The sequence below is a fragment of the Zootoca vivipara genome, chromosome 2 (assembly GCF_965207765.1).
Source record: "Zootoca vivipara chromosome 2, rZooViv2.hap1.1, whole genome shotgun sequence".
In the NCBI taxonomy this organism is placed as follows: Eukaryota; Metazoa; Chordata; class Lepidosauria; order Squamata; family Lacertidae; genus Zootoca; species Zootoca vivipara.
The window spans coordinates 53,375,882-53,396,875 of record NC_142584.1 but is presented as its reverse complement, the minus strand read 5'-3'; the positions used below and the strand labels follow the sequence as shown (position 1 = coordinate 53,396,875).

The 20,994-nt window shown below is 43.8% G+C and overlaps 1 protein-coding gene across 2 annotated transcripts in view; it reads left to right on the top strand.

Annotated features, from left to right (window-relative positions):
* Positions 1-867: 867 nt before the first annotated feature.
* Positions 868-20,994, top strand: part of PDLIM4 (PDZ and LIM domain 4) — a 76,046-nt gene continuing 55,919 nt past the window's right edge. The window contains exons 1-2 of one of the 2 annotated variants that reach the window (XM_035105414.3): positions 868-1,066; positions 15,557-15,708. In XM_035105414.3, coding sequence (XP_034961305.3) covers positions 974-1,066; positions 15,557-15,708 — 245 coding nt within the window. In that variant the 5' untranslated portion in view covers positions 868-973. Of the gene's footprint in view, positions 1,067-1,165; positions 1,273-15,556; positions 15,709-20,994 lie in introns of those variants that run through there. The other variant, XM_088661885.1, reaches the window with a different exon arrangement.

The window sequence follows — 20,994 nt, the reverse complement described above, 5'->3', positions numbered from 1 at the left end:
ATGCTACGGTATTGTTTTTAGAAGTCTATGACATGGCTAATTTGGGGGTGCTGGTTAGGGGATGGGGCTTGTGGATTTTATTACTTTATCCAAGTATACCCTTTAGCAGAGGTGCTTTAGGTATTCGCGAAGCAGATGGGGACATCTATGGGGTTTAGACCTTGGCTTTAGGACCCAGCCCCTATTATAATCTCTCCTCTCTCTCTCTCTCTCTCTCTCTCTCTCTCTCTCTCTCTCTCTTGACAGCAGGTGAGCTACTGTTTGCCAAGTTATTTTCAAAGCCGTTTTCGTTAGAATTTTCCCCGGCTCTGCTCTTTCGTTTTATGTTTTTAGTCCGACACTCCCTCGCTGTATGCTTTTGGATGGCTTTATCCAGCATTTATCTGTCCTGAAGATAGTTTTAATCACACTTTTGTGGGCCCCTGGGGAATATTTTCCATGAAAGGTGAAGGTAAGAAATGTTCTATATACACAGCCCAGGCTGCTCATTTCTTCTTTTGTGTAATTCGAGAACTGGTGAGCAACCCACTAGTCCTTGGTGAGAAAACAACAGGTAGGAAGGGCTGTGTAATACTATGAAACTCCTACAGCTAAGGGACCTGACTAGAAGACTGAGAGAGAGAAGTTCTCCAGCTTCTCCAACAGGGCTCCTTGGAGCGGGAGGGTCATCCTGAGGACACCTGAGAGCGACCCGTCGGACTCCGAAGCCCCGACCGCCCTGCGCGCCAAGCGACCCGCCTCTCCCCGCCTCTCCTCTCCCGCCTCCTCCTCCTCCTCCTCTTCTCCCCGAGGTGGAGAAACAGAGAGACGTCAGGCCGGACCGGAGATTAGCAGTGGCTTTAAGTGGATTAGAAAGCAGCCGAGTTTGGGAGAAGCGAGCGGAGAGTGAGCGGAGCAGGCGCCGCTTCGCCCCCTCAGGCTTCAGCCTCTCTCTCTTTCGCTCGCTTTCTCTCTCGAACTGAGGCGCCCCGCCATGCCCCAGACAGTGGCTCTGAGCGGCCCTTCGCCGTGGGGCTTCCGGCTGGTCGGGGGCAAGGACTTCAGCACCCCGCTGACCATTTCTAGGGTAAGTCTCCCGAGGGAGAAACCGCGTCCCTTTCGTTTTCTTCCGGGGGGAGGGGGAGGGGACGGGCTGGCTGCTGCCTTGAGAAGCACCTCAGGCACCGGCCGGCGCGAGGCTGTCACCATGCCCTGACCCGCGTTGGGCTCGGCTGGGCTGGCTGCTGAGGGGACTACGACCTGCGCGCCGCCAGGCGAGGAGGGGGGAACTCGGTCAGTTTGGGCAGCGCGTGAGGCGAGGGAAACCAGCAAGCCTTTTGCGCCCTTTCCTATTAACAGGGGCTCTCAACCGGCGGGGGGTAGGGAGACGACGGTGCCCCGTCTTGGCTCCCGGACGCCGCAGCCTCTGAGGCAACTGCGTCGCTGCGGAGAGCAGCAGCAACAGCAACAAAGGCGGCATTCCAGGGAAGCCGAGCGCTCTGTGGAGCATCGCTCCCCTCCGAGGCACTTGTTGCGCTGCTCGAGTTCCGCTCGTCGCTGCTGGATGCGGGAGGGTGGCATGGCTTGTGAAAAGTTAAGAAGACGGAGGAGGCAGGATCAGGACCCGCCTTCAGGGGTGCTGAGGCATTAGGCTGGTTTTGCCCAGCTGCTTTGGTTTCAAAACTCAGAGGGTTTCAAAACTCAGGAGTTTCCTCTTTGGTGCTGTAAGTGGATAAGAAGGCTATTATTTGGGATCGGAGTGTGTGCTAAGCAAAGCTGGGTGGCGACTTAGATTTAAAGGAGGAGAACCTGGAACCGTGGATCTTTAAAATCAAGAGCGGGCTGCTGAGAGACCAGAGAAAGATGTTCTCGTTTAAAAGCGATGGGTTGCTGCTTTTAACTAGCGGGTTGGGTCGCCTGGGATCTGTTCCAGGGAAGCAAGTGAAAGAGTTTGCACAAAGTGGTCTGACTGGGTGTTGTGTTTGGCCCACCAATGAATGCAGAGCGTCAGCGCAGAGCAGGGAACCTCCAGCCTTTGAAGCGATTGGGTTTATCTGCTGTTTATCTCTTTTCTGCTTGGTTCCCAGCATTTTCGAGCGCTGTGTAGGCAAGGCAATTCTTGGACCAGTCATTTATCAGGAATGGCTCTCCTGAAATTATACCTGGGGTGCAAGACTTTCATATCTGGTTTAAACAAGCTGATCCCATTCATGTTGACTGGGAAGTAAGTTTTCCTGACAGTCGTGGGACTTTAGCTATGAAGTTAACTTGTTTTGGGTTGGACTGTTCACCTCAGCTTACAGTCCTAAGCATGCAACAGTGCAGCGTCCTAAAATGTCTGAGAAACAAGCTTAGGATAATTCTGGAATTGTATGAATAATAACCATTACTAATTATTAACCACACAAAGAATATGATTGAAGCCTGGCTTGAAATGCCAATAAAGTGCCTACTGATCAGAATGTTTGATTTCTAGAAGTGTTTCAGAAAAACGCAGGTCTGTCATTGTATAATGTAAAAGGAGGTTGGGATATTTCACCATTTTAATTTTATTTATCCCAAGGCAGCATCCCAAGGCAGTCAGTTTGGCCACTGTGAAAACGTCCATATCTGGGTACTGTAGATAGCATGGCCCTCTTCCTACTATGTCCCGTTCTGGCACAGCTACTCCTGAGCTATCAATGTAACACTTTACATTTAGGATTGTGGCGTTATATAGTGGAGAGCCTGCCCTGAAGTATTCCTGGTTCTTTTGCTCCATACAAGATCTCTGGATTTCCTTGTGAAAATGGCATTTATTTTATTTTTTTGCTTTGTTGTAATGAAAAATGTTCTCTGTTTGGCCCACAGTTCAGTAAATCACAAATCCCTCCCCTAGATATGGATATATGTACACTTCTTGAGCTTCATTAAGCACGTGAATGTACCACAGGGCAATAGTGGTTTTAAGAAATGAGGAAGCTGTTTCTAATAGGAGCCCAGTAACTAGCAAGATGTCCTTCCCTCTTGGAATTTTTGAAGTGTCTACTTCAAAACATGCCTCTAACAGAAACCATATATTTACCGTAGATACTAGAGAGCATCTGATTCTTTCCCTCTCCCCCATCCAGCCACACAATGACTGCAATCCTATACACACTTTCTTGGAAGTAAACCCCTTTAAACAGAGTTAAATACATTTCTGAGTAAACAATGCATAGGCTCTGGATGCAAATGTCAACTCAAAATGCTGTAAATACTTTCAGCAGTTGAAATTTGAAATACATAAATAGAGACCCATCAAATTTGTGGATGTTGTTTTCTCTTTCGCTCTTACATTTGTCCTGTTCACATATTCACCACTCACAAACCAAATGGCCTGCTTGCATGTTTTCCTATAGCCATCTGGTTGACCTTTGTGACACTAGGATGCTGGACTGGGTGGGCCTGATCCATCAGGCTCTACTTATGTTCTTACATAAAAATGCAAAGTGCATGGGAGGAGTAAACCCCCTCCCTTCAACCAACATACTTTGTTGTGCCCTCTTCCTTCAGACACTCCTCCCACCCACTCCAGCTAATTAATTCCCTGTTTGACTCTTTCTGCAAACCATCCCAGGTGCCTACCATAATGGTATTTTAAAAGCAGTATTTGGTGTCAGTTTTCAAGGGGAAAATGTAACAGGGCTTGCTGGGAGAAAAAAAGAAAAGGTACAGACAGGCCACTAGGCAATACCTGTCAGACTGAGTTTTCCACAGATATTAAGGAAGCTAAAAAGTGAGATATGAATTGCTAGACCAGACCAGGGTTCATATGGAAGTAATGGGGGATATATATCATTTCTGCCCAGGATCCAGCATTCCCTACTTCTAAATATGGAGTTTCTATTGAGCTACTGTAGTTGCCAGCCACTGACCAACTTTTGCCCCCTGAACTGAACTCTTGTGATGTTACAGAAGTATGGGGGTCATAGGTGCCAGAGATATGCCTTAGTTTTATTGTAGAAGCCACATGTGAGTTCCTAAGCATATTGGCCTGAAGATGAGATGAGAGAGGAACAGAATACGAACAAAATTTCTGAGAGCTAAAAATTTCAGGTAGGAGGAGACTGAAGCTGGCTCTCAGCCAGATCTAATGAGAAGAAAAGCTCAAGGGAGGCCTTCAAAGCAAGAAGCTTTTAGACACCTGAACTTATCACAAAGGTGATTTCACTGTGCTGGAGGATATAAATTCATGTGATAAGACCAGCAGCAGCAGGTGATGTCAACAGAGCTGGGGCTAATGAGAACAAAAGGGCAGCTTGGACCACTTTGAAACGGAATGAGCCACAGAATAATAGAATTGTAGAGATGGAAGATATCATGAGGGTCATCTAGTCAAACCCTCTGCAATGCAGGAATCTTTTGTTCAACGTGGAGCTCAAACCCATGACCCAGAGATTAAGAGTCTCCTGCTCTACTGACTGAACTATCCATCATGAGCCATCTTGCCAGTCAGTGATCATCAGGACCTGCCAGTCCTGTTAATCAGATCAAAGCTTGTTCAACTTCTGTTAAGCATGGAGGGATGCTCCTTTACTATTTAGGAGGGTGCCAAATGGTTGGGTAGTTGTAAAGATTTTTCTTGTAGGCCACTGCAAGCTATGCGAGGAACCTGGGCAGACTTTACATTGTGGTGGCTATAGTCATGGCTGCAGTCATGCCATCTTTTTCAAATCCTAGCACTCTTTTTTTTCCCCTAAGGAGAAAAACAACAGTGCTTTGGAATAACAAAACAAACCATCTGTTTAAAATAACAGAGCTTTATATTTTAAAGTCTCTTCCCCACCTCAGCTTGAGAAAGGGAATCAGTACAATAATCTCACGTGATAAGAAAACAATTGAGGTACTATTTCTTATTCACCTGGAAACACAAAGCAAATGACATGTGACCACCTGGCCAGCAGCTTTCCAGTGCTGCACTAGATTCCGCCTGCAGCAACACTTTTGAAATCTTGTTTTCATAAACTGAGTTTCAGGGAGAGGAGACACTGCAGAACTTGGCACGTTGTGTGCTACAGGCTTGTTAATACAAAGTTAACCTTGCTATGATTTAACCCAATGGTTAGTAATTAAAGGGTAGGGCTGCATTTTGCCTTTCAGAGAGGCCTTTTGAAGCAACTTCATCTGAGATTATGACCATTTTAGTAGTTAATAAAAATTAACTTTGAATCCTCCTCCCCCAACAACAAAACGTTTACACTGCTAAAGCTAAGCTATTCAACATATCCCAAGCTCTTTTCCTAATATAGAAAATCAGCTACTGTCCCAGAGACATAGGGAACATTTAATCTCAAATTGAAATATAAAGTAATCCTACAATAAGTTGTTACCCATTTCTTCTTCAGGCTGCCTCGAAAAATGGATATGTAAAAGTCTTATATACGTTACAAAGCAGCAAGGAATTTTTTATTTTTTATTTTGTATTAAAACAGTATTTTATCACAAAAATACAGAACTTGGTAATTGAGTTAGCAAACATGGTACTATGCTATTTAGACCATTCCATTTTGAGTATTGTGTCAAAAATACTGGCTTCCTTTGTCTTTTCATTGCAAAAGTTTATGAACTTTGAATCTTGGGAGTGTCTTAAAGGACTGAACATTTCTGTTTGAAGTCAAATAGATAACTTGCCTTTTTATATCACTTTTGTAGCCATTTTGTGTTTGGGATAGGTATACATAATGGCTCATAAAGCTGTCACATACATTGCAAGGAGAAACAGCTGCTAAGAGGTGCCCCCGCCGCCGCCACAGCCTGCAAAATTCATTCTCTGTAGCTGCATTCAGCCTGGAAGAAATCGCTGCAGTAAATGGGAATCACATCCAGCAACCCTAAAAGAAAATGCCAAAGACAGGCAAATGAATAACTTTTCAAAACTATTCTATTTGTAATTGTGACAGTCAAGTTGAATATCTTGGGCTGCAAAACTCTATATATTCTTCTTAATTTAGATAGGTTTTGCCCAAATCCCATTATTTTAATGGGGGGATTTTAATAACGCAGACCTTGAGTAGTAGCAGGCAAGGAACATGTGACAAGGTACTGATGAGGAGTGAGTAAAATAATACAGACATCTGTTAAACAAGCACATAATAGATATGCCCAGAGGGAAAGCAATTGGTCTCTAGGCATCAACACTTTTTGTTTATTTTAAAAAAAAGTTTGCTAGCTCTGTGTCATTCTCCTTGGCACCCTTTGGTATTTAATGGAATTTATCACATCCAGAGAACCATCAGATAAGCTATTCTTCAGTGGTTTTAAGTGTGGTCCTGTTCAGGTTCACTCAGAAATTAGTCTCACTGTGTTGTGAGGTTTATTCCCTAACAAATGTGCATTGGACCACAGCCTTACAGAGCAATCCTATAAATGTTCACTCAGAATTAAGCCCCACTAACCAGGCACTGTGAACCTTTTTGGGCCAGTGAGCACATCTGGAATTTGGACAAACAGCTAGTCACAAAGTTGCTGCCATTGGGGCATGGTGTCGGGGGCGTAGAGTGGGTAGCAGGAGCCTGGGGCGGGGCAAGTGTTGCATGCCCCCTGCGTTAGGAACTGGCTGGATGAGAAGGATTGGTGGAATCCACCCAACCAAGAGCCCCGCAGGGAAGGCACAGAGGAAGAGCATTTCGAGTCTGGGGACTGGTGGTGGGACTCTGGCCTCACCTCAGAGGAGGGGAGAAGCTGAGATGTGCTAGAAGCAGGGTGCAAAGAGAGGACAGGGTGAGGAGATTTCCAGTTTTGATGTAGGTGCTGATAGTGATGACAGAGGGGAGGTAGAACCTGCAATACTCCCTCAAGGCCACTCTGACAGCTTCTCTGGTGACAGCTTGCTTCGTTAAGGCAGGATTGCCCTCTGTGTGTTCTTTGTTCTGCTTCCTTAATAAAGAAACTAACTGCAAGTTAGCCAAGTGTTTCTCTTCTTTCTCTGACCTGCGAACAACCTTCTCTCCCTGTTGGCTCCTTGACATTCTGGTGGACTGGGCAGCAATCACTCCATTCGCTGGCCAGCATCTAATCAAGGGAGTCTCTCCTTGCAAACTAGCCCCGACCTGGGAGCAGAAGTAAGGCAGATAAATGTGAAGCTAATAGCACTGCTGTGTTGCCTTGACCTCCTGTCCTTGCAGCTAGGCCCTCTGGACAACACACGTGGCTCTGGCATTGCTTTCCCGCCTTCCTCTTCCTCCCTGCCTCTTCTGTGGTTGGTGGTGGCGGCACACTTGCAGCTGTGCCTCTGCCAGCCATAAGGAGGGACTACTACTGCCCAGCACAAAAGGCCTGGCACAGGTGTGGCTTGCTTCCCTACAGCTCTGGCCTTAACGTGGGAGCCTGTTGTAGAGGTGCCTGGTTGCGTCCCCTCATAAATTTGCACCCGGGGCCATGGCCTCCCTGGTCCCACCCCCACTACATGACAAAAATGGCTGCCATGGTGGCATAGTGTTTAGGTTGGGAACATGTGCCAACAACTATCAATGTCATAAAACGTTACAGATATATACACTAGAGCAAATCTAGCTTTTGAGTGTTAATTTGAAGCAAGGAAGATATTGTTGGTTGGCTGTCATCCATCTGCCTTGGGAGACAATGGAAGAGTGCCCTTTCAGGGGTGAAGTCAAGCTGTTGGAGAGTTACAGTGCCTGTTGTGGTTGTAGAGACCACAAAAGAAGCCTTTGTGTCTTATGGCTGGAATATGCTTATAGATCTACTTGTGTATATACTATAGATCATGTGTATAATGTAATCAATCATGCAATACAGCATGGGTGGTATTTCTCAACAAAAATGGTGTAGCTGCAATAATGGTTATTATTTCCTTTATTTAACAGTGGTTGGCTCCTGATAAATTACTAGTTTTTGGATTTGCTGTGGAAAATTCAGTTCTATTTCTTAAGTAGAAATGTGTGGGTCTTTATGGCTCAGTTTTAAATTTCCCTGCTTGTGCTTTCCCCCCACAGAAAACTAAGAAAATCTTGACTTTGTGCGTAAAATGAATTACTTTAATTAATCAGCCCCACTGATAATCTGGGATAGGAAATCAGACAGAAGTAATGATTCATGTTGTTCCATTCCTTCAAGGTCTGACCTTGGTGGAAGCTTAACAAAATAAACCTCACACACCCTAAACATTTTCAAGCTTTGCCAAGCTGGACAAAACAAAACACATTCAGCCTAATGGAGGGGATTTACAGAACTTTTACAATGTTAGTGTAATGACATCAGTATTTTAAAAACAAAGTTTAAACTATTGTTCTCCTGACGCAGGTGCTCCAAGTTTCTGTGGAAATAATATGCAAACATCAAGGTTCCCACTTTGAACCAAGGCCTGAAACCATTTCATCCATTTCTCAAGTAGACTGTCATGATTTGACATTTTCAACAGAAAAACAACCCTAAACATTTTAAAATAGAAAGTGTCAGTGAGTCCAAACCTTGTACCTGAAATAAAATGGGAATAGGATCAGGTTCCCAGTTTATAACAGTGATGCTGCTAACACATACCCAGTTAAGTATAATTACAACATGTAAATTTAATAGTTTGATATTGTAATCAGATCAGTCCAGCTATTGTGTGTATATTTATTCAAAAGAAGCAAAAACAACAACATCTAGTTTTAAAAGGATTGTTTTCATACTCAACCATTTGTTGTGCAAAAGCTCTAAAAGGGAGTAAACAGAGGGCAGTAAATTGAATTACAGAAATGGCACTAAGAGATAAAAAATATAATCGCCATGCACATAATTGATACACAAAGAATATAAATATATTTATATTGTTAGAGACATCTAAGTGAGTGCACCAAGAGGTCCTAACAGGGCTGTCTTAAGTATATTTGGCGCCCTGGTGCCGTGGTGCGACGGATCCCTCTGGTGCCCCCGCCCCACCCCATTTCCCAGCGTGGCGGGCGGGCGGAGCTGCGCGGGCGGGCACAACGCGGCTGCTGGGGGTGCATCTCCGCGGCGGGAGGGTGGGCACAGCTGCGCAGCGCCCCCTGGCAGGCGGGCGCCCTGGCGCCCTGCGCCACCCAGCCTGGCCGTAGGGCCGGCCCTGGGTCCTAATTTTATGATTCAGAAATGAGGGAGATTTGCTTAATTTAATTAGATGAGCACAACGGCTTTATTGGGGTGAGTGCATGTGGTACCTCTTGGGCTCTCTTAAAAATATTTTCTCAGCACTGGGTGGCTAAGTCATGCACCCACCTTGACCCAGGGTAGACATTCCAATAGGGATAGAGATTCCTGTAAGTAAGGGCCCCCTGCTTTGGCGTTTGAGCTTGGCAGATGAGTTTGAAAAATTCTTGTAACAAGTTCTCAGCTCCATTGAACTCCTTGTCCCCTTGGTTCATGATCCTGGGCCATTTTGCTCCTAGAACAGACTCATTCCTGCTAGGCTCATTTGTGCCCTTTGTCTTGTGGGAGCTCTTGGGCTGCATTAGCAACTTTGCTTATGCTTCTGTCCTGTTACTATGCTTTACTAAAGGTTACCTCCTTACTTGTAAGTGTGAGCATCTGTGGTTGGGGGGTTTTTTTGGGGGGGGGGGTGGAGCCAGGAGACTTTGTGCTGATTAGAACAGATTAAAGCACTCCTAGTGCCATTGTTGTCTGTTGTCACAGTCACCAGGTAGGCCCACTAGGGCTCATCCTTGAATAGGAGAAGGCCCACTGAGAAAGGAAAATGCTCTACATTTGTGCATTCCCTAACAGTCAGGGGCAGCCAACGCATGGAGCCAAGTGAGGCAATTGTCTCAGGTGGCAAGGTACCCAGGGCCAGTAGATCCCAATGTTGATCTTTCTCTCTTTCCCCCAATCCGTTCCTAATGTTGACCTTCACTTACTCCTTCTTCACTGGCAGGGAGAGGGGTTGCCTGAGGTGCTGAAATGTCTTGGTTGCAGCCCTGGTTACAGCCCTCATACTTGCCACTGGCCCTCAAAAACACCAGCGCTATGTCTCCACTTCCTATGTTTCCCATAACCTTTGGTACAAAATGTGTGACATGATGTCACTGTGCTGAGAGTCTCTTTATCCATTCTCCAGTTGATTCCCTTGGCCTTCAAGGGTTGGGATTGGCACATTATATGCTTTGTACTGTTAAATGTTTGCGGGGGAGGAGGGAGAAAGAGCTGCAAGGTTGCTGCTTTTGGCAACAGCCATATGATTCCTGTAACTGAAACATGTAATTCTACCATTAGAGGATGACATGGATGGGGAAGCCAAGCACTGTGGTGCTCTGCTTCCCTTTTCCTCACTCGTGAGATAACTCGGCTCTTCTTGGCTGGCAACAAGATTCATAACTAAAACCATACATTTTAGCAGCAGGCTCTTGCAATCTCTGGAGAGGGATAGCTTTATACTGTGAATGTGAAGGAAATGTGTCAGTCTCCAGGGGACAGAGCTGAGCACTCCACACATCAGCAGATGGAAGCAGCCCTCACAAAGGCATTGATCCTGTTCTCCCACATTCATGGCTAGACGAGAAGTTGTGGGTAGTAGCGTTCAGAAGGTTGGAGAGGTAATGGGATTAAAAGACCTTTTAAAAAAACCCAACAACAACCCTAACTCTTGCCTTTCCTTTACCAAGCTTGCACAATTAACTGGAAATATTTAGTGTTCCTTTGCCACTCATTGGGTTGGATTCAAAGAAGAGCAAGCACTCATGCAGTAAGGCTTTCCTGGCTCCTTCCACCATTGTACCCTCATGCACCCTGCAAAAAGACATTCCTGGGGGTTGAGGGACCCTTTGGAACAGCATAGGGTGTTTGCAAACAAACCAGTATAAAATACCGGCCATGCATTGTACTGAAATATGATTTACTCAGGACTCTTTTCTATATTTTGCAAGGGGGGAAAAGCAGGGAGAAAAATTACAGCAATAATTAGCACAGAAGATTATATTATCATCGACAGCCAAACTACATGCAGCACCATTTTAACAGTAAATAGCATGTGTGAGGGTTTGATCTATGCCGGAACCCTAAAGGGGTAGCAGCTGGCTCTAACCTTTTGGCCCTCATTGTGGTTACAATCCAAATTGGGTACCCTGTGTCTGCTAACTGCCATGTAGTAAACTCTTTCTGATTCATAGTTCAGTCTCTAACACTGTGCTGAACCAGAGAAAATGCAAACAAACATCTTACCTTCGGAGGTCATGACTTCATTTCCCTCATGTGTCAACTATCTGTATAGTAATCACACAAACAGATGAAAAGCAAGGAACTAGATTGGAGGATGCCTGGCATCCCTTTCAGCCCTGCAATGAAAGCAGAAATGAAGGTACCATTGTCTGTTAAATAGCCCTGCTTTGCTTGGCTCTCTGCAAAATACAATAGAGAACTTTCAAGTTCAGAAACTTTTCTAGTCTAGACAAAACAAACAACAAACTCAAACATCCAAAGGAAGGTGTCTGTCGTGCACTGAGTCACTTCATTCAGAATTATGTAAGTTCATCTTAAGTCTTCCTTTGGCTTGCATACGTTTTCCACCCCCATACCAAGAGAGTTAGATTTATTTAAAAATAATAATAAATAATAAAAACAAAAAATAAAAACTTACATGATTGTAAATTGCAACTCATCTGCTCCTTGCCAAAACTGATTGCAGTGAATTGTAATCAATAACAGTGATATTTGCAATCCACTAAAACAAACTCTTCTGTGTTGTTGTTTTAATGGAACCCAGTTAATGAATCTTATTTTAATACAGTCTTTGTCTGGTCTCCATCTTAAGGAACTACTAGGTAAAGGTAAAGGGACCCCTGACCATTAGGTCCAGTTGTGACCGACTCTGGGGTTGTGGCACTCATCTCGCTTTATTGGCCGAGGGAGCCATCATACAGCTTCCAGGACAGGTCATGTGGCCAGCATGACTAAGCCACTTCTGGCGAACCAGAGCAGTGCACAGAAACGCCATTTACCTTCCTGACGGAGCAGTACCTATTTATCTACTTGCACTTTGACATGCTTTCGAACTGCTAGGTTGGCAGGAGCAGGGACCAAGCAACGGGAGCTCACCCCGTCGCGGGGATTCAAACCGCCGACCTTCTGATCGGCAAGCCCTAGGAGCTGTGGTTTAACCCACAGCGCCACCCGTGTCCCATAAGGAACTGCTAGTTTGGGACAATTCTAAACTTAAACCTTTTCGTGGAACATTTTAGTTTTTGTGCTTTGGTTAATAAAAATATGTTGCTATGCAGGTGTTCTTTTATATATATATATATATAAATCTAGTCCTTTAAAAGTCAGCAGTAAGCTATTTCTTCAGCTTCCTCTCACCACCATCTCAGTTCTGAAAAAAATAGGCCTATAAGGGGTTTAATAAAAGGCAATAGCTAGAAGTGTCAGACTGAATGTTTATGTTTTATGACACAGCATCTGTATAATATTTTAAAGTTATGTAATACAGCATCTGAATAGAAAAGTGACTCTGTCAATATGTGCTTCCAGGGTTGCTGAATGAGTGTTTTTTTACGAAATAGAAAGCTTAAGAACCTGAATAAAATGCTTCTTATACAGCCGCTGAGGTGTATATAAAGTAGGAATATAACAGACCACCCAAAACTATAGCAGATTAGATAGCAGCCAAAATAGCTAGGGGAGTTCCAAAGCCTGATTTTTTTTAAAAAAGAAAAAAGCTTTGAGTGCCCTCCTAAATGTAAGGAGTGAGGGAGCTATTCAAGAGGGGAGAGTTCCAGAGGTTGTAGGCCAACACAGAAAAGGACCTGTAGGGTATTGTCACCTTAGGAGTTCCCGAAGGTATGGTTAGAGAGGCTTTTTAATCTTGGTCAGGATTATAGTCCTAACCTGACACAGTTCCAATTGACAATTCTGCAGTGCCAGTCTTGCATATATTTCGGTGCTGATGTTAATGGGGGAGGGGAAGAAAGAGAGATGAGGGGAATTGCCTGAAAGACAAGGAAGGAGCTGCCTTCTGTGGACTGAGGGGTTTGCTAAATTCAAACAGAAAACGATGAGTTTTTGTTTTGTGGCTTGGACCCTACCTCTGTTTTATACTTAATTTTGTTTTGTGATGGCACCCTCAATCATTTGCATATAAAAAAAACACTCATCTAACCTAAAGAAAATAGGTTTCCAATCTTACATCATTCATGTGCTATGCAATTCGTTTCCGAAAAGCCTGCTTCAGAGAATACTGCTCTTTTATTGTTTGTTGTTTGTTTGTTTGTTCTGTTACTTTAAATTATTACTGGCTTTCTGTGAATTAACAGAAAAGCCATATATAGTTACAGTAAGCTATTAACTAAAAACTACTGTGGTGAAAGTTTTGTCATCTATGATCCATAGTAAACAGCAAGTGCTTATTCATTTGTAAGAAAATCGATCTCAGTTTATCTAAAAGGAGTTACACATCTCCTGAGGAAACAGAATTATGGTCATTGCAATAAGAATGATCTCTTAACGCAGCAAGATATAATTAACCAAAACTCCAGAGAAATGTTTCATTAGATAACACTGGGGAAACCCAGCCAGATGGGCGGGGTATAAATAATAAAATTGTTGTTGTTGTTGTTACCATAGTAGTCTAGCTTTTCATGGCAATTGTGCTTGGAAGCAATAACAGATGCTGTGAATGACTGTGGAGAAAGCTAGAGGGTAAACATGGAGTTAAATTATTCACAAATTCATTGACCACTGATCTACTTCCATTATATCAGGCATCCCCAAACTGCGGCCCTCCAGATGTTTTGGCCTACAACTCCCATGATCCCTAGCTAACAGGACCAGTGGTCAGGGATGATGGGAATTGTAGTCCAAAACATCTGGAGGGCCGAAGTTTGGGGATACCTGCATTATATCATTATAGATTAATCTTGTGCACAAAGAATATTTGTTCTGATACCCAGTGGTTCAAGGAAAACTTTGTTTCATTTTGGAGTGTAGAACCCACTCCCCGTTTTTTCTTTCAAATTCAAACTACAGGATGTGTCATTAGCCTCCCTCAAAGGGAGTTGCAAGCTTTGCAAGATTTTGGCATTAATACAAAAACAGCAGGAGGGGAAGCGATAAAGATTTAATAAACAGCATGATATTTCATGCATGACTGGAAAGTGACAGGTAATCTGAACAGCAGTCAGGGAAAGTTGTTGCGGAAGATAACACCCTGGCAGAAAGCTATTAGAATAGTTGCCACCATGTTGACTGTTTCTTTTGATTATAGAAACAATTTCTCATTTGTCCCTTGAACTGAATGAGATGATCCGAAGCATGTGACAAAAGAGTGAACCTTGGCAGGGCCGGCTCTAGGTAGAGTCCCGGTGGCGCCGTGCGCCAGGGCGCTGGGCTGGTAGGTGGGGCGCTGTGCGGCAAAGCCGCACGGAAACCATACTGCACCCTGCGAGGGCGGGGGCGCCGGAGCGATCTCCGCCCCTCAGCGCCAGGGCACCCGACCTGCTTGAGACTGCCCTGAACCTTGGTAATAAAAATGCGGGTTTCCAAGGGCCAAATGCATTTGCAGTCAGCTCACAGTATAAGATTCAGCTTGGATTTATCTAGCTTTAGAATAAGTCTCAATTGCAACATTTCCCCCAGAATATCACTAATAAGTTAGCAAGGTGCAAGTTATATCCCTGTGACTGTCGTCTGGTGCTGGAATGCCCAACCTGAACATCTACATACTCTGTCTTCAGCTGCATATTGGACAGAAAGTGTGCTTTATCACCTCTCTGCTAGTGCACACCTCCCCCATAATGCAACATTGACTTCCCACTACTCTATGGTCCCTATTCACCAGGCCATGGAACTGTGTGGGAGTACAAATGCTGCACTGGTGGACTCTTGTATGGCAACCGCCGTATGCTCTCGCAAACAAGGAGCATGAATACATGGTACTGGAAGTCTCCACTGGATCAAAGAGCATGAGAACATTGTTGGGTGAAACCTAATTCAGTACAGTGAAATCTCAAAAATCCAGCAGATGCAGATTCCATAAGCATCCTTAACTTTGACTCCAGTGATTCTCCAGTGATATTTGGCCATACAAGTCAGCATGGGTTTCTGAAAAATAAGTCATGTGAGACTAATCTGATCTCATTTTTTGACAGAATTACAAGCCTGGTAGATGAAGGGAATGCTGTGGATGTAGCCTATCTTGGGTTTCAAACTTCTAACCTGAACTATTGTCAATGGAGACTAAGTTCACCGAGCTGTTTAACTTGAAATAGGCATGATGCTGGCCACATAACATATGGCACTCTAAAGAGAAAGAAATAAGCCAATACATTTTAATCTTAGTTACAATCCTTATGAGCTGGAAATCACTGCAGAGAGACTTTGGCCATTTGTAATGGATCAGCAGTTCTCCTGTGGGTTTCTCTGTTCTTTTCTGCTGGCTCTCTCAGTTCAAAGCTGCTCACTCAGGGAAGCTCTAAAAACAGTGTGCTACCAGTTTCTACTCTGTTTTCTTCACTCTCACAACCCCAACAAGAATAAAAGTCAATAAATGTCCTGAATCTGCTTTTTCTCCACATGCAGTTTACGTTGAGGAACAAACCTGAGTTGCTTGCGATTAAAACTTCATAGTAATTAAACTTTTCTTTCTCTCATGCAGATTAATCCTGGAAGTAAAGCCGCCCTTGCCAGCCTTTGCCCAGGTGATGTCATCTTGTCAATTAATGGTGAGAGCACAGAAAACATGACACACCTAGAAGCACAAAACAAGATCAAAGCTTGTCTGGATCAGCTGACCCTATCTGTGAACAGGTAAACTATCTGTGCTTGCCTTTTCATGCTGGCGTGCTACGCCTGTGCACACATTCACCAAAATATATGTACTGAATCTGTGGCTGGACAGTGGGATTATGCATCTGCTTGCACCTCACTCACAAATGTGCTGTGTGTAAGTATCCTAAATGTTGGAGGGTACATTCATATATCCATTGAGTGGTATTCAAGCAGGATTTACTCAGAGTAGACCCATTAAAATAAATGAACATGATAGGCCCATTAATTTTAATGGGTCCACTCTGAGTAAGACTTAGTGCATGGGTAGGCAAACTAAGGCCTGGGGGCCGGATCCAGCCCAATTGCCTTCTAAATCTGGGCTGCGGGCGGTCTGGGAATCAGTGTGTTTTTACATGAGTAGAATGTGTCCTTTTATTTAAAATGCATAGGGGCATAGGAATGTGTTCATTTCCCCCCAAAAAATATAGTCTGGTCCCCCACAAGGTCTGAGGGACAGTGGACCACCCCCCTGCTGAAACAGTTTGCTGACCCCTGACTTAGTTGAATACTGCCCATTCTCTCAAAATGTTCAACTTTTTACTTTCTAGGAGTAAAGATGACCCTTTTTAAAAAAGTCAACATGTTTAGGGATGTGTGCATAGACATATCAGAATGTATGAAGCAATTGACAGAGCACAATCAGTCGGTCATTTCCTACCAATTGTTCACGATACACACTTGTGGGTTGTGTAATGGATTTTTATCACACTGCATTTTCAAGTGCATCCTGTCCTTCTCTCACCCCAAGGAGTAGCCCTCAGGGCAAGTGAGCAACCTGCCCCGACAGGGGTTGAAAGTGAAGCTGAGGCTTTTTGAGCCTCTGCCTCCTAGACTCTTCCCGCCTTTGGAGAACTAGAGCAGATCCACACCATACATTTAAAGCACATTCAATGCACATTTTAAAGCCTGTGAATTCTAGCAAAGAATCACGGGAACTGTCTTTTTTTCCTAGAAAGAGGTGTTGGAATGTGCTGAGCACCCACACAAAGCTGTTGAGCTTTTCTCTTTTTAGGGGGGAACAACCACTTTCGGCAACCCTGCTGCTGACTTCCACCTCCAGTGCACAGCCACAATTACAATCACTGTGCCAACACGATCGCCGCAGCAACCCAATCGTCACACTGCACAGCCAAAACCCTAAAGGGCTGCTGGAACACACTTAAGAGGTGCTGGAACTCATCTGGTGAGTTCCGGCTGAAAAAAAGCACTGGGAAATGTAGTCTTTTAAGGATGATAGGAACTGTAGCTCTGTGGTGGGGAATCTACACTTGCCAGAATTCTTTGGGGGATGCCATGTGTTTTAAATGTATGTTGAATGTGCTTTAAATGTACAGTGTGGATCTGCCCCAAGTCTTTTAAAGCAACAACCCTCCTGAAGATAGGCACTTCTCCTGAGCTCCATGTCATCCTCCCTGAAAAACTCCTTGGTGGTGTGTACACCACTCAATTCTTCAAGTTCAGGGGAAAGGATCCTCTGCTGCACCCCAGAGGCAGTGGCTTAGTTTAGTGGGTGCAGGACAGGTTGCATTGTGTGTGTGTGTGTGTGTGTGTTCGCGCGCACACACATACACACAGATCTCCACTTGCTGCCCTTAAATATTTGCCGCCTGAGGCATCTACCTCACTCTACCTCTTGGTAGGGTTGGCTCTGTAGAAATGTAGAAAAGATCAGGGCGGTAGTAGGCGGAGGATATTATAGGGAAGCTTCTCAACTCTAATGATAGCTTAGCAATAGAACACACTCGGTAGAGAAGCTTTAAAATGCAAACTGAATGATCATCAGTTTCAGTGAATTTAAGTATTGCAAGTCTAGATGATAATCTGGGGCCCCGTTTCTTGCTATCATTCTCATATTGTAAGACAATGAGGTATGTGGGGGTGTTTATCTCTAGTGCAGCAGGTCTCCAATAACTGTGATTGAATGAGACCACATTGTTTAGAGACAACATGATGTAAAGCTGTCAACACAACATGTGTTTTCACATAACTTTAACTAGAATATTTCTGCACCAAATTAATCTATATTGTGACATGGCTAAAGAAGATTTCTGCCGTTTTGATAAAAGCTTAGCTGAACTAGGGAAATGAGTTTTGTAAACATCTGTGCGCCCCTCAAAAATTGCCTTCACCCCACCACCAGCAGTCCTAGAAAGGATATAAAAGCATTTACCCTGGGGGAGGAATAACCCTTGCAATATCTGAGAGCTGAGAGGGCAGCTTCTAACATCTTTGATCCATCTGCCTTCAGAACCAGTGAGAAAGTCTTGGCCTGTGAGGAACTAAAATCTAGCTGCTTATGCAGTCATGTTTTCTAGGAGACCTCCAGCCGATTGGTAGAACATCTGACATTTTTGCTACCCAGTGCCTTCTGCATTTGCACTGACCGGACGTCACCGAGTAGCTAAATCAGATTGGCTCTGTGGCCCCAAGAAGTCATCACAATAATTACACAATCTTTGAAAATTTTATCAATTATTGAAGGAGTAGTTCATGGAGGATAAGACTACCAATGGCTACTAGCCATGATGGCTATGTTCCACTCGTGGAGGCGGTATGCCTCTGAAAGCCAGTTGCTAGGAATCATGAGCGGGGAGAGTGCTCTTGTGCTCAGGTCCTTCTTTGGAGCTTTTCATAGGCATCTAGTTGGCCACTGTGAGAACAGGATGCTGTACTTCATGGGCTATTGGCCTGATCCAGCAGACTCTTATGTATTTAGGAAGACAAAGCCCAGTTAAAGTATTTTTTTAAGTGCCAAAGCAACCAAAGTTTGAGGGAACAATGACCACAAACATAATTAAAACTGGAAAGTATAGTTTGGGGGAGTGCACACATTCTCAAAAATGTGTGAGAATGAAAATTCAACATAGTTCTAATTTTGATCACAAAACTTTTGCTCTGTAATGTTCCAATCTGTTGGAGAATAGATCTGTTACTTTTCCACAATTCCTCACTATTGTACACTGCTCTTTCTTGTAAGGATTTGATTACTGTCCAGGACCTACTAACATTACTGGGTGATACAGGGGGGGTGGGTTTCTTTTGTTCCTTTCACTTCTCCATGTCAGGTCATTGCTGCATTTATGAATGCTTTATAAAGAATTTAAATCTAAAATATATTTGCCTCCAAAATTTAACAACCGCCTCTTTGTAAAAAGCAAGGTCTCTCCTAATGTGGAAAATCAATTTGTTTATTTTGTGCATCGGGTAAAGCAACTACAGTAACATTTTTATTGATTCTGTTTTTAGACTGGACCAAATTAAACATAGGGGTGATGTGGTTTATTATTATTATTATTTCTCCACTCAGCATTTAGCAATTTGTTGCATTCCTAACCATTCTGTCTGGCCAATAAAAGTTAGTCACTATTCAAGCCACATCCAGGTCTATTTTGTCACTGAGAATGAGTCATCCTTGCATAGCAAAACTTATCAAAAGAAATGGGAAGCAACCCTTCTGATAATTAATCTAGACCTCCCATACTTCTATAAAATCAGCATGTTTAACATCCATTCCTTACAAAATAAATAAATAAATACATATGTCCACAAAATTGTGATGTTCAGATATCAGAAGCACAGAATGCATTTGTTTTCATTTTTCTACTTTCAGGAAAAAAAATATTGCATTCTGTTACATAAAACTGATTTAGCATATACACTGAGCTGACTTTCACTTGTTAGATAATTAGATGAAATGTTGGAGGGCACATGTTGAGGTGGAACCTGGCAACCAGACCCTGTGTTGTGGGTGGGAACATTGGAGCGGCCACAGCCCCCTATTGGTGGTCCCTCAATCTTGGGAGCAATTGGGCCAGAGGGACGCCAGTCAAAGCAATCGAGGGACCACTATTTAACCCGATGCACGTGTCCCTGAGCTTCCTCTTTCAGGCTCAGTGCATCGGAACACCCGCCCACCTCCCCCTATATTTAAGGCTTGCGCTTGACCTTGCTATGCTGTCGTGTCATCTTTGGGACTGGGGCATGGCAGGAATTTTCCCCACTTGGATGATTGGCTGGTGCCACCTGGGTTTCGCCTGCCACATAGCAAATTGTCACAACTTGTAAGGTTGCAGATAGGCTCTGGTTCAGGTGGATAGGAGTGGCAGGATGCCTAGCCATCCCTATGCATTGGGTATTCCTTTAAGAGGGAATCCACAGACTCATGGTTGCTCTTCCCCGTGCGGGGTTGTGCCCGGAGCCTGAGTCCAGGGCTCATCTGGGTGGAGGCTCCTGCTTGCCACTGTCCCAGGTGTTCACCCAAGGCTGACCTATGGTTGGTGCCCAGAGTCAGCCCTGCCTGCAGGGCTGCAGGTAGCTAGTCGAACCAGAGCCTGTGCAACCACTCACTTGATTGTAATCAATAAAGTTGTGGCCTAAATTCTGACAAAAACCAAACCAAAAATTTGAGTCTTGCCTGAATTTATTTCTGGGGGTGGTTAACAGGTCTCCACACGTAACTGTTAGGAACTGGTGTAACCTACAAATACTTTTCATTTCCCTCCAAAGTAAGTCCTGTTGGACTTCAGCCTTGGCTGCATCATTGTAAAAACATAATTTAAGGCCCAGTCTTCAGAAACTCTATTCAGTTTGGACATCGCTGATGGGAATAAAACTTGCAAGTACTTAAGAATTCAGTGATACACATTCCACAGCTTATAAACTGGGTGCTACTGTCTTAAGAGCTGTCATTTATATTCTGTGATTCAAAAAAGGATTTTAAAGGATTCCTGTTTATGTTTTAATATACGGTAATATTGCCTTCTGGAACCTAGTGGGTGCCTCTTAATGAAGTACGTTGTTGTTGTTCTTAGTACTTCACAAAACAGATATCATAGCTTCTCATTTTATACAGTATTTTGAAAATTCTGCTATTTCTTACATTGGCAGACTTGAACGAGATTTGAGACATTAAGTTCCAGTGCAAATTGGAAGTATGATGCTTTGGTTTTCCTTCAGGTTGGAAGGATGATTATATGTTGTTGTTTTAAAAGGCCAGTCCTGCAGGTCAAATTCTCAGCTGGCATGTATTAGAATAGCTTAGTAGTTGGTACTGAGATTTTCACTGATTGCATATGTAGCCTTTAGGTTTGGATTCAAGCTAAACTTATAAGAAAACAGACAGGGAGGTTGGCTGTTCTTAATAGTTTGGATAAGTAGTTCCTGTAGTTTTGAGACACTGTGTTTTCACACACATGCATTCCTATCAATGAGTTATGTTACTGCTTTCCTGTTTGTGTCCTTGACATGTTCTACTTTGTTTTCTTA